The sequence below is a fragment of the Indicator indicator genome, chromosome 3, assembly GCF_027791375.1.
Source record: "Indicator indicator isolate 239-I01 chromosome 3, UM_Iind_1.1, whole genome shotgun sequence".
NCBI lineage: Eukaryota > Metazoa > Chordata > Aves > Piciformes > Indicatoridae > Indicator > Indicator indicator.
Window position 1 is genome coordinate 47,330,847 of NC_072012.1, and position 23,704 is coordinate 47,354,550.

Genomic DNA, 23,704 nt, shown 5'->3' on the forward strand with positions numbered 1-23,704 from the left:
GTTACCAGACTGGTTTTTCACTAGCTGGACTGGGTGGGGGGTGGCAATATAATGGCCAGTTCAGCATGCAAAAAGAGGTGTCCCTGTCAAGGACTGTGAGCTTCCCATCTTTGGCAGCTGATGCTAGAGGGATTATCTCAATTTGGTAATTAAATGAAAATGAAATATAGTTCTTTCTTCTCTGCTCAGGTTTAGTCTTTTTCTAAGCATGTTTGTCTAAATATAAATGCAGACTCACAGACTTGGAGAGCCCTACCTCCTTACTTAGCATTTGTGGTTTTTTTTTCTCAATAGTTAATGTCAGTAAATTGCCTTGAATTGTGTGCAACTGTTTCAGAATCTGTTGCGTTTTCCAAGGTTTTAATGGTGGTTTCATTATGGTTTAAAGTGGTTAGTTACTTTAATCATTACAGCCTGCAGAGGAACCTAAAAGGCATTGTGGGAATCTTGTCTCTCTTAGAAGAAGGGGCAAAGTTTGGCTAATAAAGGCTGCACTCCTAAAAAGATCTCTGATTTACCTCTGTGGGAAACTTACAGCCCAAGGATGGAGTGTGGTTAGTCCCTAAGGCTTTGCTTGTCACTGTAACACAGAATGGGACCTGGCATGAGCAGGTACGAACAGACCATGGGGAGAGCAGTGCTTCCATCCTGTCTGATTGCTCCTCATCTTCTTTGCTTGCTTTCTTCTCCTTTGTCTGATCTTAACCTGTAGGCTTCTCATCTTCCTCCCTTCATCACCTGTCATCACATGATGAACGTAGAAGGTGCTGCTACTGAAGCTTCCTGGCTACAGTATGAAAAGCACATCAGTACAGTAACAGACTGGGCTATGTTACCCCATTTCAGAGGATGAAGAGGGCTGGCCTGTGGACACTGTGAGGAAGCCATGGGACCAGGGAGGGCCTCCTGTGCCTGTTGAACTTAGGCAACTGCAGTGCATGCCATGCTTGATGTGCCCAGGAAGGCATGTGCTCACCTCCAGCCCTACTTGCTCTGCAAGTGTAGGCACAGCCACTGGAGTTTGCGTTGTGGAACACTGAGTGCATTCCTCAGTTAAGCAGTGTTTTGCTTCCTCCACAAATGATCATTCCTGTAAGGACAGACCATTAGAACATCTGCAGGTGGATCTGACAGTGTCTTAAAGCACGTTAGCCAAACTGATATTTAAAAATCTCTTATGTGCTAGACTGTGTGTTCTGTATTGCAGAAAGGTGTGCATTTTAGGTTTGTGATATCTCACATCACTACCTGTATCACGTCTCTGTCATCAGCTGAGTGTGAGTGATTCAAGTTACTATCCATCCTCTGCTGTGAGGACAGGCTGAGAGAGTTGGGATTGTTCAGTTTGGAGAAGAGAAGGCTCCAAGGAGACCTTATTGTGGCCTTCCAGTATCTGAAGGGGGCTACAAGAAAGCTGGGGAGGGACTTTTTAGTGTGTCAGGTAGTGATAGGACTAGAGGGAATGGATTTGAGCTAGAGAAGGGGAGATGTAGATTAGACATTAGGAAGAAATTCTTCCCCAGGAGGGTGGTGAGACGTTGGAACAGGTTGCTATGAGAAGAGTTTAAGGACAAAATCCAGCATAGGAGAATATGAAAAATTCAAGAAAACAAAAAGGTCTTGAACTCACTGTTTAGGCTCCTTTCTAATGGTGGTGCTGACTTCAAGTTTAAAGCTTGATGTTTCCTGATTTTTCCACTCAAATATTATGAGGTATGGCAGTAATTGCCTCTTTTATCAGGGCACTACATACACTTCCTAAAAGTAGACTGGATTGCCATTTAGTTTTCACATTCCAGTACAAACAGCTATGAAGAACATGCTTTAACTGAGAGTGTTAAAAGTGAAGTGGGAATTCAGGTCTAGTGCTTAGGATTTCTGTGGCTGTAACTGAGAAGCTAGTATTGTGTGGGGGGCTGGAAGGGAAGTATGTGTAGCCAAGCATGCAACACAATTAGTTTCTTTTAGAATGTTTTCACCAAGCCTTTGAGAGGCTTATATTTATAATTACAGTCTTTTGCTGCATGTTGTTAGCTGTTAGTCATAGCATGGGTTGGGTTGGAAGGGTCCTTGAATACCATTTGTTCCAAGACTCCTGTGTGAGCAGAGGCCCCTTCCACATGATCAGGTTGCTCAAAGCCCCATCCAACCTGACCTTGAGTTCTTCCAGGGACAGGACATTCACAACTTCTCTGGGCAACCTGTTCCAGGATCTCTTTACCCTGAAAAAAATGTCTTCCCTATGCCCAACCTATATCTACTCTCTTTCAGTTTAACTCTTTTACCCTTCTTTCTCTTACTACACTCCCTGATCCCTTCCCATCTTCCCTATAGGTATTGATGGCAGCTATAAGGTCTCCCTGGAGCCTTCTCTTCCCCAGGCTGAACAACACCCAATTCTCTCAGCTTGTCCTCAGGAGGAAGGGAGTACTGCAGCCTCCTGATAATCTTCATGGCCCTTCTCTGGACTTGCTCCAACAGGTCCATGCCTTTCTTGTGCTGGGGGGGCCCAGAGCTGAATGCAGTGTGCCAGGTGGGCTCTGACAAGAGCAGAGTAGAGGGAAAGAACCACCACCCCTGACTGACCACATTTCTTTTGGGGCAGCCCAGGATGTAATTGGCCTTCTGGGCTGCAAGTACACATTGCTGGCTTGAATTCAGTTTTTCATCCACCAGCACTGGGTAGGTTTAGACTGGGTATTAGGATTTTTTTTTTTCACAGAGTGGTCAGGCATTGGAATGTGCTGCCCAGGGAAGTGGTTGAGTCCCCAAGCCTGGATGTATTTCAAGGTGGTTTGGATGTGGTGCCTGGGGCTCTGGTTTAGGGCTGAACCTTGTAGAGTAGGGTTGTGGGTTGGACTTGGTGATCCTGAGAGTCTTTTCCAACCTGAATGTTTCTGTGATTCTGTGAACACCAGAAAGCCCTTTTCACTATGGCTGTTCTCAATCCACTCATCACCCAGCCTGTATTTGTGCTGGGGATTGGCCAGATCCAGGTGCAGCACCTTGCATTGTTGAACTTCAGGGGATTTGCACCAGCCCAACTCTCAAGCCTGTCAAGATCTCTCTGGATGGCATCCATTCCAGTGTATCAGTTGCACCAGACAGCCTGGTGTCATTGTTTAACTTGCTGAGGATGCACTTGATCTCCCTGTCCGTGTTGCTGACAAAAATGTTAAACATCAGCAGTCCCAATACTGACCCCTGAGGAACAGTTAAAGTATGTTCTGCCCTCATCAGATAGTGAGCTTTTGCAAGATATTTTAATGGCAAATCAGAAACTTGTAAAGACACCTGGTTTGCATTATAGAATTATAGAATTACAGAATTGTCAGGGTTGGAAAGGACCTCAAGGATCATCCAGTTCCCACCCCCCTGGCATGGACAGAGACACTTTCCACTAGATCAGGTTGTTCAAAGTCCCATCTAGCTTGGCCTTAAAAACCTCCAGGGATGAGGCTTCCACCACCTCCCTGGGCAACCTGTTCCAGTGTCTCACCACCCTCATGGGGAAGAATTTCTTCCTAACATCCAATCTGAATCTACCCATCTCTAGTTTTGTTCCATTCCCCCTATTCCTGTCACTGTCAATGGATGGACAAGCATATGAAAATCCAGAGCGTTAAAATCTCTCTTTAGAGGTGAATTTCCAAAGGTTTTGTAAGTTACCTCTACAGTTTTGTGCTAAATGCTTCAAAGACAGGACAATGCATCCAGCATTTTCTGGAACCCACTCTTCTATGACAAGTGTTTTAGAATAGGGCTGCTCAGAAGTAAGTAAGGCACAAAAGCTGGACAATAGATTCTACCCTCCACTGCCTGCATGGGTTTTGGATGAAAAAGAGATTGAATATTGGCTCCCTGTGACCATAGGTGACCAAAGCCTGGAGAAGAGGAGGCTCAGGGGGGACCTTGTCACACTCTACAGCTGCCTGAAGGGAAGTTGTAGTCAGGTGGGGGTCAGGCTCTGCTCCCAGGCAACTTGGGACAGGACAAGAGGGCATGGCCTGAAGCTGTGCCAGGGGAGGGTTAGGTTGGATGTTAGGAAGCACTTCCTGCTGGAAAGGGGAATTAGAGCCTGGGGTGGACTGCCCAGGGAGGTGGTGGAGTCGCTGTCCCTGGAGGTGTTTAAGGCAAGATTGGATGTGGCACTTAGTGCCATGGTGTGGTGGTGTGGTGGTGTTAGGTCATAGGCTGGGCTTGGTGATCTCAGAGGTGTATTCCAGCCTCAATAATTCTGTGATTCTATGGAAACAAACAAACTTACAAAAATTGTTGGGGCTTGAATAAATATATATGCTAATCAGTCCACAAAGCTTTATCAGTGAAACATTTGGTTAAGGTTTTATTTGTGTTCAACATAAATAAATAAAACCTTTGCAGAACAACTGTTAGAACATATTGCTGGACTGGAAAAACTTAACAAAACAAATATTGATTAAAATTAAACTGTTGCTGTAAGTCTGGAGTGTAGCAGACTCACAGGCCTTTACTGTCTTCTACCTTCTGCCTCTTTGGGTTTCTCCAATGTAGCAATATTTTTGCTCTTTACTTTTTCCAGTGACAGAGAAATTCCTGACATTCTAGAGCCTTACTCCTTGGCTAGTGTGTACCTATCTGTAATTGTTTCCTGCCCTCCAAACTGGGCCAGAGACTTTGGGGTGGGGGTAGGGAAACTGTAAAAAAAAAAAAAAAAAAAAAAATTAGAAGCTTCACACTATTAAGGGCTTAATATTGGGGCAAGAAAAAAAAAAACCAACAACAAAAAGATTGTTCCTTTAAGAATTTGTGTTATTTTTTCAATTTTGCTTGTGAAGGGTTAAAACTTCACATTTTTCTTGTGAGAGCTGGGACTCTCCTGTAATTTTGAAAATTCTGGACCTGAGTTGTCAGGAAAACCACTGAATGTGGAAAAACTTCAGCCAGTAGTGTTATCAGCTCCTGAGACCCTTGATGCTTCCGTTACGGCTCTTAAAAAGCAAGATGTGATAGTATCAGAATTTCATCGCTCAAGTTGTCCCTCCCCCAGAGAAGTTTCTCTAGTTGCAGTCAGAGGTTGGGAAAACATAACCTGAGTCCATACAGAGTTACTGGTTTCCGAAGGACAAATTTCACAGATTCCTAAACAAATGTTTCTTTGGGGATCAAACTCGTGATTTCTAAAGGTTTGCAGATGACAATGCAGAAGCTTTTGAAAGCTGTCAGTACTTTAGCATATGCTGGCATTAAGGTATCAGCATCCTAACAGAAGGCTTTCCTGGTTACAATGTGCACCATCCTAGCAAAAGGCTCCTGAAGCCTGCCTAATAACATAGTTGCTGCTGTATTGGTATAAGTGACGTTTATAAGCTATTTCTGAGCGTGGTGTCTATCTTTTGAGAGCCAGACAGGTGAATCACAGAATGTTAGAGGCTGGAAGGGACCTCAAGAGGTCATCCAGTCCAACCCCCCTGCCAAAGCAGGATCACCCAGGGGAGTCTGCACAGGAATGCATCCATTGCAGGTGGGGTTGGAAAGTTTCCAGAGACGGAGGCTCCACAACCTCTCTGGGCAGCCTGTTCCAGGGCTCTGTCACCCTCACTGGAAAGAAGTTTCTCCTCAATTTGAGGTGAAACCTTCTCTGTCCAAGTTTGTATCCATTGAAAGTGCAGAGGAAAGATCTTAACCAGTCCCAATGTTACCACTCAGCCTGTTTTCTTGTACCCATGCAATTGGCAGACAGAGGTGAAGCACCTCCAAAGGAAATGTGTTACTGTAAGGAGCTGTACTCGGTTTGACTTGGTGATCCTGAGGGTCTTTTCCAACCTGAACGTTTCTGTGATTCTGTGTGATCGGATCTTATTGAGATTCTCTTTCTGTGATGATTCTTTACAAGTTGGGTAAGCTCCTTGACACAGAGGGTTTGTACCTAGCACCAGGAGGTACCTTCTACTTGAAACTGCAAGGCATCGCTGCAACATAGAGAATAAATAAATACAGCGTCCGAAATGTCAGCAATAAAATAATAAAATATGTTAATTGCAATAAAGTACTTTCATGAATGTGCAGTTATATTTTATTGGGCTTTCAGGACTTGTATATCCTCAGAGTTTTAATGCATGCTTGAGACTTAAGTAACAGTTTTGATGAACACTGAAATACTTGACTTTTTCAAGTAGTCAGGATCTATTTTATAATCCTCGGGAATGAGTCCCTTTAAACTGTTTACACTTGAGGGATTTACAGTCCTGATACAGGAGAGCAGGGAAGCAGTGCTGGTCTGGGAGGCTGATCCAGGAGCTCTGAGCATCATCGTCACTGAGCCGAGAGACTGCACAAGAGGAAGGGGACATGGTGTGTCCCTTCACCTCTGCACCCAGCTTGTCAGGTGCCTGGGTGTGCCTGCACTGGGGGGCCTCATGTGAGAGGTTATCATAGAGGCAGGGTCAGACAAGACCTCGCCGCACAGGGACCCGTCTGTCCGCCTGCCCTTCGGCATGCAAGACCTCTCAAACGGCTATCAGTGCGCCGGGTCTGAAACAACGGCTCCTAGAAAGTCACGCTGCCGAGAGCTTTGGCGAAGCCAGGTGCTCACGAAGCCCCTCGGGCGGCGATGTTCCCGCGGAAGCCACGGGTGGCTGTAGCCCGAGGGGCGGCCGCGGCACCCGAGGGGCGCTGTACCCAGCGCGGGTGCCGAGCGATGCCGGGCCGAAGCCGCCAGGCGGCGCTGTTCTGTGCGGGCAGGCGGCGCGCAGGGGGCGGTGCTGTCCGCCCGCCGGCAGGGGGCGCCCGCTGCCAGCAGAGCGGAGCTTTGTTCGCCGCCCGGCAGGCGAGGGGACGGTGCTGCCCGCGGCCGCGCCGCTGACACTGGGGGGCGGTGCCGGGGCAGTCCCGCCCAAGCCGCCTCCCGCGCCTGGTGGCGTAGCTGCGTGGCGACGTTTGGTCCTTTAGTAGCCGGTACTCGGCTTGGGAGGGGTTTTGTTCTTTCTTGTAAGCAGCTCTGCAGTCCCTGGCGACAGTGACATGTTTATTCCTGTGCAGTGGCCCTCTCGGGCTGTCCGCCGTGCAGTGCCGCCGCTTTTGCCGCCGCACGGAGGTGCTCGGGTCTCAGCGAGTTTAGCTGAGATAATTCAGACTTCAGGCATGCTAATTCTAGCAGCTTTCCGTGAGGTAGCCTCCAGAGCAGTTCAGTAGTAGGTACTGCTGGGTGCGGCAGGGTGCGAGCCTCTCAGCTGCTCAGCTGCTGGGCTGGGAAGTGCCTAGGACAAAGCCCTGCCCTAGGCCACGGCCGGACCCTGCATTCCGCAGCTCTTGCGCTGCCACGGGCGAAACAGAAAGAGGGCATCTGGGAGGAGGCTGGGAGTCGTGCCCCGCCGCTCATTAGCCACATGGGACCTAATCCGGCTTCCACAAGGGTCCTTGAGAGCGCCGTTATTGACTCCGGTGGGGGTTGGCTCCGGTCCCCGGTGTCACATCATCGTCTGAAGTTAGCTGCAGCTATGAATGGCTGAGCTATGTATAAGGCAGCTGCATTTCCTCTTTCCCAGCGCAGAGTAAATGGAACAATTAGTATTTATGTATTAAATCCTTCTAAAATAAAATCTCATCACTGCCGTCTCTCTCTCTCTCTCTGTTTGCTATATTTACACTGTCCGGAAGGTTGTTTAAATATATCTCATGGACAGTTTACAACTCAAATTATTTCCTGCCTTAAAAAAAAAAAAAAAAGGAAAAAAAAAAGGAAAATAGAAGAAAAGAGAAAATAAAAAAGAAAATAGAAAAGAAAAAAGAAAAGAGAAAAAAAAGGTCTTGGTTTTAAGATACCAAGTTTATGGGAATGAAATATCACGTTCCTCGAACAAGTCATCAAAAAACCCAGTTTTTAGCAATGACTGGTTTCCAGCGTTCACCGTTCAGGAATACTGCAGAGTGTGATTTTATTTTAGATTAAATAGATAGAAAAAGCCTGCGTGTTTGATCTGCCCAGTGCTCCTGGGTGTTTAAAGCAGGATTCCTGCTTGTCTTGCACTTGCCACCCCGAGTCTCTGGGTCCCTAAAGCAGCCATTGTGAATACCCCCTCGTGTAAAAATGCCACCTCTCTCTTACTTGGTAGTGCAGCAAGTTGTTTCACTGAGTTCTGTGTAAGAGATGTCAAAATGCTGGGGGAGGAGGGGTGTCAGAAATGGGCTAAAGGAAGTAAAAAAACTGCATTTAGAATTGTGCTTCCATGCGGTGGTCTCATAAAACTGTAAGCATTGTTTTTTTTCAGTGAATGTATCTTAACATTTTTGATGTTTTAATTTGTTCTCATATTTTTCTTTTTTTTTCTTTTTTTTTTTTTTCTTCCCTACTCAGCTCTTGCCCCTGTTCTTTGCCTCTGGTTTTGTTGGTGAGGATATCACAGTGATGTCTGCATTCAACCTGCTGCATTTGGTGACAAAGAGCCAGCCAGTGGCCCTGCGAGCCTGTGGGCTTCCCTCAGGTTGAATGGGTGCTGCTTGTTGTGTCATGCATAATGAAGGCCCTTTTAGGAATGGGTGTCTCTGCTGCAGGAAACGATGTGCTATGGGTTGCTCTGGTTTGTTTGAATTGTCTTTTGAACCAGAAGTTTTGTTTGCTTTTTTGTGGTTGTAAAAGTCACTGGCTTCAGTGAGAGTTTTATTTGGGATGCTTGGAAGTGCTTAATTTCCTTGTCCTCATTCTTGGCAAAAACAGTGCAATCAAAGAAAAAATAATTTATTTCATACCATTTAGAATTAAAACAAACAAACAAAAAAAAGCATAAAATAATATTGATTGCTATCAAATCATAGGACTTGAAACCATTTCCCAAAACCTTTAGCAGTATACAGTAGTCACACTCCATGTGTCCCTTTTTACATGTTGTTATAAATTAAATATGTTCCACTGAAAATCGTGTACAAAAAAGCATTTAGAGTTTAAAACTTAATTCTTCCCTTCCTCCAAAGGCAATATTCTTCAGTTTTGTGACACTTGTCTGAATAAATAAAGAGAAATGTGTAATTTAATGCCCAGATGCAGCTGCACTCTTCATGTAGAGTCCAAGTTTGATTATTAGGTCTGTGAAGGGTGCTGTTACAACCCATCTCCATTAATTGGTTGTTATCTTGAAAACCTTGAACCTGAGCATTTTGTGTTTATGTAATGTCTGCATAATAAACATCACTGTAGGTGGTTGTGTGGGAGAAAATAAAGGTGACACTGAGCTCATTTTGAACATTACTAGGAATTGTCTTGATACCCAAATAATAATAAAAAATAATACCATAACAACAACAATACAATAGATACAATCCTGGCTGATCAGTATTAGAAACATCAAAACAGAGCCAGCTTGGGTGTTTGTACTACACTTTTGACTGGTTCATAAGGGTGCAAAACTTTGCAAGCATTTCCCTCCCCCGCCACCCAAGGTTGGACTTAACAAGCATATGGCAATGGTGTTTTAAAGATTTTTTTTTTCCAGTGATAAGACATCAGTTTTCAAGATGATGGCTTCTTCTAAAACTGATTACACTTCATTTTGAACTAAATCTGAGTCCAATTTTTGCAGCACTTGTGTTCTCTTTCCCCCCACATGTGCACAAAACTCCGATTAACCTCAATAGGAGCCACAAACATATTGAGGAAGAGGGAGAATAGGCCACATTGTGTCAGCCTGACCTTGGTTTCCTGTTATATTTGCTGCTGAGCCAGATTTAAAATCCTAAAAATATAGGGTAAGCAAATTTCCTTAGCCCTCATTATGCACCTTTTGATGTGCACTCATATTGCTGGTGTCTGCTTTAAAATAGGAGGGGGGGAGGGCACTCAGTGTTCTGGCCAGTTTGTTCCTGCTGTGAAAAGGAGACCTCAAAGTTAGTCAGCTAGAAACGCAGCCCAGTGGGAAGCTCTGCTGTTGCATACCTGTTTGCAAAGCATTGCATTAGCTGCTTGGTCAAATCGTTTTTCTGGTGTAATCCAGAAGTCACATTTTGGAATATAAAGCTCACAACACAGCACTGCTGGTTCCTGTCCCTTCCATCCATAACTGTGCAAACAATAGAGTTCCACTGACTGGCTACTTTATAGATACATGGAGATACATGGAGAAGTATTATAACCCCAAATTCATCTGCTAACAGTAGAATAATATACAATCACATACCTCACATATTTTAAGAGTAATCTGAATTCCCCAGATGCTTATAAAGTACTACCATAGGCTTGCTTTGCCTTTGGGTTGGGCTTTTTTCTTGTGTGTGGTATATTGAGGGGGTCGCAATTAAAGGGTACAGCTTGCATCAAATTAAGCATGGGAACAAGGGCTAGAGCCAGCAGCTGCTTAAATGCCACAATGTGCTGTGACTTTGACTTCTGAATATACAGAAAACACCCTGAGTTCTCATGATTTTTTTCAAATAATGGAACACTCTGAGTTAGTGCTTTTCGCACCTTCCAATTCTGTGAGAATTGCAGCCCTGCAGCATGCCAGGGTGCTGTGTGCCCACCAAATTTGGAACAGTGGTGAGTTTGGTCTTCTTCTAATTCAGTGGCAAATTCCATATGGAAGGAGACATTCTAACCTTCTAGAACCCCTGCCTGCTTGGTGAAGGAACAAAGTGCCAACAGAGCTGTTAACTGAGCTTTCAAACAGAGTTTTAAACTCCATGCAGCTAAATATTTGCAGGACAAGGACTTGAATGAAAGTATCTTTCCAATTTCTATGCTTGGAATAGCACTTTTGTCCTTCCTGTGTAAGGAATGAAGTAATAGAATGCAATATTTACTTTATCTAATATAAAGTTACGGTTGTAAATCAGAAATAAGTGATTTTGTTTCTCTCACACACACCCACCCCCCCAAAACAAAGTTAAATGAATGAAGAAATAACATTAGGAAGTATCTTAGAGTGGGGATGACCTTCTGCCTCTTCTTTGAAATGCTGTTTTGTAAGCAACGTGTGAGTTACACTGGATAGGTTGTGCTAGTTACAGTATCACAGTCTCACAGTATATCAGAGGTTGGAAGGGACCTCATCAGGTCCAACCCCCCTGCCAGAGCAGGATCACTTAGGGTAGTCTGCACAGGAATGCATCCAGGTGGGTTTGGAAAGTGTCCAGAGAAGGAGACTCCACAACCCCCCTGGACAGCCTGTTCCAGAACTCTGTGACCCTCACTGTAAAGAAGTTTCTCCTCATGTTGAGCTGAAATCTTCTCTGTTCAAGTTTGACTCCATTGTTCCTTGGCTTATTGCTGTGCACCACCCAAAAGAGCCTGGCCCCCTCCACTTGCCCCCCAGCCCTCAGCTATTGATAGACATTGATCAGATCCCCTCTCAGTCTTCTCTTCTCAAGACTAAACAGCCCCAGGGCTCTCAGTCTCTCTTCAAGGGGAGATGCTCAAGTCCCCTAAGCATCCTCCTGGCTCTCTGTTGGATTCTCTCCAGCAGTTCTCTGTCTCTCTTGACCTGGGAAGCCCAAAACTGGTTGCTCCTTTTCTGTGTCTTAGCACCTGGAGTGCGGATCTATTCTTCCAAATTGTATTTTAAATATATACATATATTTTTCCCCACCCCGGTCTGAAGTTAGGACTAAACGTTTCAATATGTGCAAACCCCAGTGCCCGGGTTGCCTGTAACCTTTTGTTTACATAGCAGACGCAGTAACGTTAAGAGCCTGAGCAGGCACTCCCAGTAGATGGCACTAAGCATATGCAGGTTTGCACGCCGAGCCACTGTATGGAAAGCTTTCTCGTTTAGCAGTCATTCACACATAAAGTAGACCCTGAGACCTTAGGAACGTTTAGAAGCATTTGAACAAAAGCGTGAGCATTGGGGGAAATCACTCTGCGCTTGTACGCAAACTGCTTTCACGTTGGTTCAAGGTTTCTTCATCGCCAGTAACCATTCCAGCCCTGTTGTGCCCGAGGTGTGATGTAGAAGTGTCAGCCCTTGTGCCTGCTTGATTAAGAGTTGAAGGCTTTAAATTGCTTTGGAAATGTAGGATGCACTCAGCACCTGCCAGGATTTAGTTCACAGAAATTAAATCTTTTACAAACCCAACCCCCCCCTCCAAAAAACCAACCAACCAACCAACCAAAAAACCACAACAAAACACCAAAAGCTCCCAAAAATTTTTCTAATGTAAGAACTACTTCAGCTGCTTGAATGCATCCCAACAAGTAACTGGGACAAGTAATGATTTTGCAGAAGCCATGTACATGTGTTTTCTGTAGCAGACCACCAAGCTATAAAGTAAAGAGGTAGCTTATTCTGCTTTGCTGTGTCTTCTAATTACTATGGGCTTTCAGTTCTTTAAAAAAAAAAAAAACAATTAAGAAAAAAAATCCTTTATTTCTTTAACACTTTGAATGTTGTGCTGCTTACATCACTTTTTTTTTTTTTTGCATGAGATAATTTGGCTTTTCCTCTCATGTAGATGAAAGGAAGTTATGGTGCTTGTAAAATTAAGTAATGATGAAGAAATTACAGGGGTAGACTTAGATTTTTTTTTTCTGTATGAAATAATAAAGACCTAGATAATATGAAATTGTTGTGAGGTGTTTAATTACTAAAGTTCCTGGTAGGAAACCACACTTTTCTAGGATTAGATTACAATACATCTGTATGAAGATGGTGCTGGGCATATGGTGTTAAGTGTTTATAAAACTATACAGTGTAGTTCCTCATAACTGGTTTTATGAAACCTTTGTTAAATCCAAGTTTCAGTATAATATCTTTTCATGAAATTGAAATGGTTAGTGAATAGAAAATTACCAGGTGGGTCTCAAAACTGGATTCTTAATGGTAATCTGTTGACATAAAGAATTGCTTTGAGGAGCAAACAGCTGCACATGAGTTATTCCTACGCATTTGTCCCTCTGAACTCTCAAACTGCTCGTGTCAGAGAAATTATCTCTGTGGGTAGCATTTGCCAGCTCTGGCTTTAACAACAACAAAAAAAAAAGTCTAGAAAAGCCCTTAGCCCTGTGTGTTCAAAGTACAGTGGTTGCTACCAACCTTTGTGTGACTTAAGTATGTCTAAACATTTCATGTTGTGTGTTTCTGTGCTCAGAGATGTATTTTCCATGATGTTTGTTTTAACTTTCCCCTAGCTCTCTGTAATGTGTGTCACCAAGGATGTACTATTACAGATATCTGTTCATATGGTCTGAAAGAAAATAAAAGTAAAGACTGCTAATGTTGTATACCAAAACCCACCAGTATGGCTATGGTTAAATGCCTGTCCATGTTTTCATTACAAATCCCTATTTTTCTGGGGTTTATATCCTGAGCATTAAAAAAATTTTGCTCTGGGTTTAAATATGTTGTACACGGTCTCAGCTTCCTGTACTGGTTAGGGGAGGGCAAACATTAAAACTCATTTCTGTGAAGCTTATTTAAAACCAAACCAAACCAAAACAAAAAACAAACACCAATTTGGAACCAAAATTGATTTTTAAACTTGAAATAACAGCCTTACAAATTTCTGTAGTTTACTACCTCCCAGCAGTTCAGAGGAATTTGAGAAATGCTTGAAAAGTGTCTTGAAAATGAGCACTATGTGAGCACAATATTAAGTAGCATGTGAAGCTGTTCATGTGTCATCATTACATAGCTGCCTGTGTGTCTGTCTGCCTCCTAATCATCTGACAGTAGAATGCTGTATTGTCATAATAGAGCAATAACATTAGTATTTGCAAATTGGTTTTTAAAATTATCTATAACTGTCTGAGTGGGAGCAAATTCAGTGTTATTCTGTATTTACAAATGTTTCTTTTTTTACAGTAGTATTCAGTCTGGAATGTCTTCTTTAATGCAGTTCAGAATGAAATGTGTTTGTAGATAGCTCACTGGGAGTAATACTTTTGTTGTGCCTGATGCTTGCAAAACTTGGGATCATAAAGACCAGAAACCCTTTGTTAATGTACCCTTTTTGTTAGTACCCTAAGGTTTGTACCCTGTTTTTTCCCCTTTCTTAACCCCTTGTTCTGTTGGAGTTTTGCACTGTCCCTCATCTTCTGAACAGACAGGAGCTCATCCCTGCTTGGTCTGAGGAGAGAGGTTCCTCAGTGGCTCTGGCACTGAGTAGCAGAGGGCTGATGAGATGTTTCTTGTGCTCCCAGACCACGCATAGAGCCAATTCCTTAATGTGTTCCCTGACAGATATCTTAAGGTCATTTACATCCCCTTCCTGCTCCCATGAAGGACCCACCACAAGCCATTTCTACCCTTCTTGCAGGAATGTTTTAATTCTGGGAGCTCATAAATTTCCTGCGTTCCACTCCTGTGCCCTCTGCAGCCCAGGCCTTCTGTGCTTTCTGCTTAGCTGGGTATGGAAAAGATGAAGTTTCAGCACTAGTGGTGTTTCCATGTTTGAAAGTTTCCCATGAAAAGCTACTTCTTTAGTTATTGGACTGTTTATAACAGGAGTTCTGTGAAGTCCTTTAAAGTCTGCCTTCACTTTTTTTTTTCCCCCTTTCAATTAAAAGCAGTCCCTGGGTTTTCCCTTTCTCAGAGGAGTGTATGATGGAGGTTGCAGAAAAGCATGTGGTGGAGACATGACAGCACAGAAAAAGGAAGGAGTTTTTCTACATTGCTAAGCTGAGGGAGAGCAAGGAAGGAAATGTGCAAGATGGAAGTGTGAACCTTCAAGTCAATAAGAGTATGTTAGGAAGTGATGGAAGAGATGATCCAGGAGCTCATTCGGAGCTTGGAATTTGATGGGTCTTAAGTGTGGACTAGGAGTCAGGCACCAGAGACACAAACACTACCATAATTTAGCTGTTAGATTAGCCACAGGCTGCTACAGCACAGGTAGTAATTTAGGGGGAAACAACTAGAGAGGAATTGTGTCCCAGAGACGCTTAAGAAGTAGAAAGTGTTTGTTCTTAGTTCCAGACTAAACACGTCTCTGATCTTGTGATTTTCTTCAAAAGAAGCTGTGTTGGCAAAGGGTACATGGCTGGGGAGCAAAGGTGCCCCCTGCTCCAGCTGGAGGAGACATTCTTATGAGAACATAGCTGCTGGCAGCCCAGGTCCAGAACTGGCAGCTTTGTGTACTGCAGTGCTCTGGTCTAGGTCAAGGAGTGGGGAAGGGCTTAACTGAGTCTGCATAAAGCCCTTTCTAGGGCTTCACCCCATCTTCCTGACCTATAAAGCATGGCTGAATGTTACAGAAACATAGGGAAGTCCAGAAGGCCCACTAGGGAAAGAAGTTGGCAATTCCTAACCTTTTTGGTTGTTTCTCTACCTTCAGTACTGATGCAGATTGAGAGGGAAGGGGGCTGCAGTGTTTTCCATGGTGGCCATAGCAGAGCAGCATCTGGAGCACAGCACGTTCCAGCCATTCCTGCCCTCACCCTGCATATGTCCCTCAGTGCTTGGAGATGTGGAATGAAAGGCCATGGAGCAGGCTGTGCCTGCTTGTGTCTTTGCTAAAAGGGTTCCTGCACAGTGGGAGACAGACCGAGATTTGCAGGGGGTTAGATCTGGGCTGTGGTTGGGAATTGGAGGAGAAGACAGACCTCCCTCTCACCGCTCCTTGCCTTCAGCCCCATCCCACGTATAGATCGTGGCACCTTAATTCTTGAGGTGCTTATCTCACAGGCCACACATCACTGTTGTGGAGGAAGCAGCAGGAGGAGTTAGCAGCAGCCTGGATGCCACAATAAGCTACACATCTGTGGCAACTGCTGGCAGATGCTGACTCTTTTAATTGTTTCTGCTGCGAGGTTAAACCATTATTAATAAAGCCACATGGACAGACTTCTCTGATGGCTTACTGAAATATTTTAAATGCAAAAGGTAGCACAGAGAACTTTTAGTAAATACAGCCTAATTCTGCTGTTAATAAAATGCCTTTCCCTATGTTTTGCACCTTTTTATTGATTCTGACAGAAATCTGCTGACCAGATACAGAGAGCTCAGTGTCTCTGCCTTTTTTGTTTTTCACTCAAACAAATGTAGCACCTGTGAAAGGTGCTAGGATCATATCAGCAAAACAAAAGTCTGTTTTATCTGTTAGGGGAGAGAGGAAGAGAAATCCATCATTATATGTAAATGTTCCCCCCGCTTACACTGCTGTACCAATAGATCTTGATCTTGTCTTGCCTGGTTTGCATCCAAGAGTAAGGCAAATAGGTCAGCTGCCTCATGCACTCAGTCTTTGGCCATCTCAGCAGGAATGGTAACAGAAGTGGCAGTTAATAACATAATGAGCTTTTGCTCTACTTAACTGAAAGTTCTTCTCTTCACTAACCTCTACTGAGCAGCCACATGCTGCCTTCGCTGCAGTGAGGAGAGCAGCCCAAAAAGCCCCAAGGGATGCTGCCTTAACTGGCCAGCACAGGGTGGTGTGGAGTCCTGGTTATAATTTGGGAAGGTTGTGAAACCAAGATGGTGGCTGGTGGTGACATTTATTTCATTACTGTGAGATAAAGTCAAGTAGACATCCAAGGAGAGGACAAAGAGAACTGCACTCCTTTCCCCCTTCCCCACTACAGAGAGAGCTTCTCTCTTTTGTTCATTGGGTTTTACATTCACAGGAAGGTGAAGCACCTGCAGATTTCTTTTCCAGGTTGTCTCTTTTTTTTTTTTTGCTTGTGTGGCTCCCTTGACCATGTAACCTGCCACAAAGACACTTGCAGACCTACAGAAACAATAAGGCAGTTTCTGTTCCCATGGATGTTCACAGAATCATAGAATTGTCAGGGTTGGAAGGAATCCTAAGGATCATCTAGTTCCAACCCCCTGCTGTGGGCAGGGACACCTCACACTAGATCAGGTTGCTCAGAAACCCATCCAGCCTGGCCTTAAAATTTCCAGGGATAGTGCTTCCACCACCTCCATCTGTACTGTGACACCTGGGGTTCCAGTACCACTGTCTTTGGGGTTCCAATACCCCTTTCTTTGCAAAGAGAAGGAATGCATGGAGGAGATTTGTTAGTTGGGAATTTGGGGATTAGTATTTTACATTTTTTAGTGCTTGAGAAATTTGCTGTCTGACGTGGGAGATCTTTGATGGTGACTACATGTATGTATACACATTTGTGTAAAACATGAGCCATTCTCATGACCAGGTGGGAAAAATAAATCTGACAGCTCTGTTACTGGGTTGCATGGGAAGCTTGCAGATCTGCAAAGGAAAGGGCTTGCCCCTCCCTTGTGACCATGCAGCCCTGCTGGGTGCTACGTACATTTTTAATTTATTTTTTTTAAAGACAGTTAATTTTGGGAGTGGTGTTCTTTTTAAGATAGAACCTGGCATTTGACCCTAAATTATAACTGGTACCCAGCTTTTGGATTTTCAGCACACAATATAGTGGCAGTGGTCTTGGCCCCATTACCCCTAATGCTTGCATGAAACTGCAAATGGTGTTTTGACAGTGAGTGGGAGTTAGCTACCTACAGCAAGAAAGCAGAGGAACCATCCCTCCAAGAAGAAACACAGGTCTGTGTTTCAATGTGTAAAACATTTACAAGGCTTTGTTGGCTTTTTTTTTTTTTAATGATGAAGTTTGGATCTTACTTTTTCACGACCTCCCAACGTTCCAGAGTTCTTTTTGCAGCATCTATCCCAGTCAGAAGCATGCTTGGATAATTTAAAATGGGTCGGGATGGGATTGTAAAAAGATGGATCACGTCAAGCACAGGTTCTGTAAAACAGCCTTTGCCATCTTACAAGCTAATAGAACTGTTTACACTGATTTACATTTTCAAGAGTTGTTCCTTTTTTGGATTTTTTTTTTTTTTTTTTAAACTAAATCAGCAGTTCCTGGCTTGTTTGCAGTGAGAGGACACTGCGCTGTTTCTCCCAATGCTGCAGACTAAAGGCTGCAGAGAAAGAGGCAAAACTGGAAACATGAGGCATGATTACATTTAAAATAATAATGACATTTAAATAAATTAATTTAAATATTTTAAATAATAAAAATCAGAGATCCCACTTTTGTAAGAATCCTGAGTGATAGCGATAGCATCTGTAAGGGTGTTATAAGGGTATAAGGCAGAAACTGTGTAAATTCAATTTCAAATAATAAGAATCAGAGATCCCACTTTTAAGAATGCTGAGTAATAGTGATAGCATCCACAAGGGTATTTACTTAAAACAATATATGAATCTGGGTCAAGGCAATGCCAAGCACAAATCCAGGCTGGGCAGTGACTGGTTTGTGAGCAGCCCTGAGGAGAGGGACTTGGGAGTGCTGGTGGATGAGAAGCTCAACAGGAGCCAGCAGTGAGCACCTGCAGCCCAGAAAGCCAACCAGAGCCTGGGCTGCAGCAAGAGAAGTGTGGCCAGCAGGGTGAGGGAGGTGATTCTCCCCCTCTGCTCTGCTCTGGTGAGACCCCACCTGGAGTACTGTGTCCAGTTCTGGAGCCTCTATTACAAGAGGGATATGGACATGCTGGAAGGTGTCCAGAGAAGGCCACCAGGATGAGCAGAGGGCTGGAGCTGCTCTGCTATGGAGACAGACTGAGAGAGTTGGGGGTGTTTGGTCTGGAAAGGAGAAGGCTCCGAGGTGACCTTCTTGTGGCCTTCCAGGATCTGAAGGGGGCTACAAGAAAGCTGGGGAGGGACTTTTTAGGCTATCAGGTAGTGACAGGACTGGGGGGAATGGAATAAAGCTGGAAGTGAGGAGATTCAGGCTGGATGTGAGGAAGAAGTTCTTCCCCATGAGAGTGGTGAGAGCCTGGAATGGGTTGTCCAGGGAGGTGGTTGAGGCCCCATCCCTGGAGGTGTTTCAGGCCAGGCTGGATGAGGCTCTGGCCAGCCTGATGTAGTGTGAGGTGTCCCTGGCCATGGCAGGGGGGTTGGAACTGGATGATCCTTGTGGTCCCTTCCAACCCTGACTGATTCTATGATTCTATGATATTTTTTAACTTTGCAGTATTCCTCTTCATGTCAGGTTGAGGCAATTTATTATTGATGGCTCAAGCAGGACCTACTTGTGAGGCAACAAGCTTTGGGAAGCAGAGGGATGGATACTTAGAGCCAGATTCTGTAATCTACATTAATGTACATTAATAGACCATTATGTAGTTGTTGGAGCTATGCATACTCCTAAGGGTCTGCCCTCACAGGTCACATTGCAGGATTGGGGCTGAGGTTGTATATAAATAATAAAATATGCTGGAAGGCCCCTAAAAAAGCCCCTGCTTGGGTATATTAAAAGAAGCAGTACTGAAAACTAGAAGCCTGATTTATTTTATGACCGTGCTCTTGCTGTAGCATTTGATCTTGCTGCATTTAATTCAGGAAGTCTTAATGGTGTGTGCTCAGTGCACGACTGCAATGTCCATTAATACCAGTGGAACATAAGCATACATAGGAGGAGGAAAATGTGTGCTGTGTCCTCCACCTAACTGAAATGTTCATTTCAGTGATAGGAAGGAACAAAACAGAAGAGAAAATCGTTAGAAAAAAAACTCAAAGGACTTTGAAGGAGGAAAGCCATCAGGCAAAATGCCACTTAGATGGGAGGAAATAGCACACACTTGTGTTATGAACGACAGATCTGAAAAGGTCAGTTGAAACTGGGATTTATATCTGAGCTGAGATGCTTAATATCTTCATTATCTGGTCAACACCCAGAAAATAATTGCTATTCGTTTCCTCTGTATACAAGAGGACTCCAGAGCTGAACTCTGAAATGTCCCTAGTCTGCAGGTGAACAGCAAATGGCAGTGTGCATGGTGCTGCTTTTCAGATAAAGCCTTTCCTAAGCACAGGAGTGCTGTGAAGCCTGGAAAAGGCTGGGGTTTTTTCTTCTCTTTTGTATTTATGTATTAAGATTTGTGATCCTGGTCTTCTCCTGGCAGAACCTTCTGTCTTGCTCCAAGATCTTCACAGCTTTTATCACTGCTGTAACTGTTGGCAAAAGGCTGAAGGCAGGTGGCCTCAGGTGGACATGGTGGTGCCTGTTGGTGGAACAGTTGCCTGTGCACTGTTCTTCTGCAGAGCAATGAGCCCAACCAAAGCGCCGAGCTACACTGACTAGAGCTTTAGTCTGCCTCTGATCATGCAGAGAATGTAAAGGGAATTTTGCCTTGCCCTTGTAGGCCAGCATTCACCTCCTCTAATAGTGGCATCTAACTGGAGTTAGGAGTATAGCAGTCCTAGACTTTTCTACAAAAGTCATTGCTGAGAGCATCGCCTCCAAGGAACAAGTGAGATCCACCTCAGAGTCCTGATACAGATCCAATGAGTCCAGCCTCTGAATAACACTCTGTTATTCTCACAGTGTGTTTACTTTAATCTCACCTTTAATGTAATTGCACTGATGGCATTTTCCTTCTAAAACTGATGGCTGTCTTCTGCCTTCAGCTGTATAACCTACAAATGAACCTGTCTTTATGACTGCATTCCTGAAGAAGTTTGTTGCCTGTATGGGAGCCTTTTCCACAGCCCATACATAGCTGGTCCCTCCTTTGGGGAACCAAACTGAGGAAGGTGGGCAGCCTGCACCTTTGTGCTCTGCTTTAGTAATGGGTATTATAACAGCTGCTTTACAAGTGGCACTTTCCCTCTTCTGGAGTACTGCATCCAGTTCTGGAGCCCCTATTACAAGAGGGATATGGACATGCTGGAAGGTGTCCAGAGAAGGGCCACCAGGATGAGCAGAGGGCTGGAGCTCCTCTGCTATGAAGACAGACTGAAAGAGTTGGGGCTGTTCAGTCTGGAGAAGAGAAGGCTCTGAGGTGACCTTCTTGTGGCCTTCCAGTATCTAAAGGGGACTACAAGAAAGCTGGGGAGGGACTTTTTAGGCTATCAGGTAGTGATAGGACTGGGGGGAATGGAATAAAGCTGGAAGTGGGGAGATTCAGGCTGGATGTGAGGAAGAAGTTCTTCCCCATGAGAGTGGTGAGAGCCTGGAATGGGTTGTCCAGGGAGGTGGTTGAGGCCTCATCCCTGGAGGTGTTTAAGGCCAGGCTGGATGTGGCTCTGGGCAGCCTGATGTAGTGTGAGGTGTCCCTGGCCATGGCAGGGGGGTTGGAACTGGATGATCCTTGTGGTCCCTTCCAACCCTGACTGATTCTATGATTCTATGATTCTGTTCTTGGACAGGTATTTGGGTAGCTTCATGTTGTGCCTTCCCAAGATACAGACAGTTGGCTTGAATGTAGCAGACATCTCATTGTGCTGTTGAACAGCTGAAGAAAATGGAGGCAGCCATTCTTGTGCTACAAGTTGAACAGTTTTGTCCCTCTTGCCTGTGATTTTTTTTCTTCCTAACCAAAGGACTGTATTCCTAGAATCTCACCCATTGATTTTTAGGATTCATTGTATTTGATGGAGGCTTGTAGGCGTCAGATAAAATGTCCTTAAGCCCTGTACAGTCAGAAGTGAGTCTTGCTTTACCTCCTTGGCTCTTTGACAATATGGAAGCAGTGAAGTTCATTTACTGAACTATTTTTTGTTGTTGTTGTTGTTGCTAGCAGTTATGTAATAAGTGAATTAATTGAATAGGGCTGGTCTTGAATGCCTAGAGCTGGACCAAGAGATTTCCTTTATCATTTGAGGTGCAACTGTAGCTTTTTGCTAATGTAATTTTACTCCATTAAATTACAGACCTGTGGAGTCCTTTGTTGGGGTGGGTTGCAGTTTACTCCAGTGCAGTTTGGCAGAATTCTCCTGCAGGCATAAATACTTGTCAGTACTGGACACCACACAGTTATTTATTAACAGCAATGGGGAAAAAAATCTTTTATAACACACTTCCTACTGCTGATCTATGCCACAGATCAGGTGGTGTATAGACATTTCCTTGTGCATGCAGTGAACCCCTTGACTGGAGAACACCAAATTTCTAAACCAGAGGAACTGAATATGAGCCAGCAGTGTGCCCAGGTAGCCAAGAAAGCCAAAGGCATCCTGGCTGGGATTAGAAATGCTGTGTCCAGCAGGAGCAGGGAGGGGATTGTCCCCTGGGACTCAGCTCTGGGGAGGCCACACCTTGAGTATTGTGTCCAGTTTTGGGCACCTGAATCCAAGAGAGATGTGGAGGTGCTGGAGGCAGGGCAGAGGAGGGCAAGGAAGCTGGGAAGGGCCTGGAGAATAAATCTGATGAAGAGAGACTGAAGGAGCTGGGGATGGTTAGTTTGGCAAAGAGGAGGCTGAGGGGAGACCTCATTGCTCTCTACAACTACCTGAAAGGAGGTTGTGGAGAGGTTGGTGCTGGTCTCTTCTCACAGGTGATAGAACAAGAGGGAATAGCCCTAAGCTATGACTGGTTAGGTTTAGACTGGATATTAGGAAAAACTTTTTTTTCAGAAAGAATGGTCAGGGATTGGAATGTGCTGGGCAGGGAGGTGGTGGAGTCCCCAAGCCTGGCTGTGTTTGAAGGTGGTTTGGCTGTGGTGCTTGGGGCTGTGGTTTAGGGGTGAGCCTTGTAGAGTAGGGTTCTGGGTTGGCCTTGGTGTTCCTGAAGGGCTTTTCCAACCTGAATGTTTCTGTGAAAAATTACTCAAGGAGAGTAAAGAAGGAATGCTGAGCATTCTTGAATACATTCAAGATATTCCCTGAGATTTTCCAAAGTGAAGTTATATTTAATTTGGGGTTGGGTTTGGTTCTTTTTTTTTTTTTTTTCAACATCTGAAGATCAAATAGAATTTTTTTTTTTTTTTAATGAAGAGGTGGTTTGTTTGTAAGATTCTTTGTTGCTCTCTAGGACTGCTTTTGAACACTGAAATTACAGATGAAATGCTATCTCTCAAACAGTTTCTTTCTGAGCTGTGTAATGCAGCATAACAATAGGTATTTATGTAATGCATATGCTTCCTTTCCTTGCTAGCTGTACTTTAAAAGACTTCTTAGTCCTGGAGTTCAGAGAATAAAAACCTCCAGCATTTGACATCTTTAAATAAGCAACCAAATGTTATAAAGAACAAACCTCACTTACAGTTAGGAAACAATATTTACATTTAAGGTTGAAAAGCCAGGATGTAGGAAAATTTTGCTAATTTGGAAAGTGACCTTTAAGTGCACCAAAACCAAATAATTTGTAAGCTATGGCACAGGGCACATTCCTGCAAAATTTGTGTGAATACTGCTTTAGTGGTTCTTGAAAGACAAACAAAGAGACGTGGAATGAAATCTTTATCCCTCTCCCAAATAAGATTGGGGCTAACAAAGGCATACAGCAGTGCTCTTTCAAAGCCTGCCATTAAAACCAAGGCTCTGCAGCACAGCTAATGAGATGGCTCAGAGTAGAAAACAATCTGTTTTTAGGAATGTTTAGATCAAAAGTAATTTCTAATCTATGAAATAAAGTCACTTTTCAATACCTTTCTTTCACTAGCAAAGCTTTTTATGTTTGCACTATTTACTTCAATCAGATGTTTTCAATTTTACTTTTTTTTTTTCCCCTTCCTGAAAATACTTCCTAGGGTTAGTCAGTAGTGACCAACAGCATTATTTTTTTTTCCTCTCTCCCTTATTCACCCACCCCCCACACATTAGAAAAATGAGAAAAGAGGGGAGGGAGGAGGGGGGGGGGGAAGAGGAGGAAGAAAGAAACATCTTTTCTTAAATGATTTGCAAGCATCTGTGCTTTAAGCTACTTTTTATGAACACTCCTTAGTAATGACTCAAGGTAAAAAAGCAGAAAAGCATCCAATGTTAGGAAATTGCAATCCAATACCATGTAATTTAAACCTGCCATTGCCTCTCCTGTACTAAATGACATACAGATGGGTAGCTCTGTTCCCTCTACTTTGGGAAC

General features: G+C 44.0%; 1 protein-coding gene across 1 annotated transcript in view; it reads left to right on the forward strand.

Annotated features, from left to right (window-relative positions):
* MSRB3 (methionine sulfoxide reductase B3) overlaps positions 1 to 23,704 on the forward strand; it is a 102,132-nt gene that overhangs the window by 17,389 nt on the left and 61,039 nt on the right. Inside the window, 1 exon segment of the mRNA XM_054399525.1 lies at positions 8,336 to 8,462. Within this exon segment, the coding sequence (XP_054255500.1) occupies positions 8,336 to 8,462 (127 nt within the window).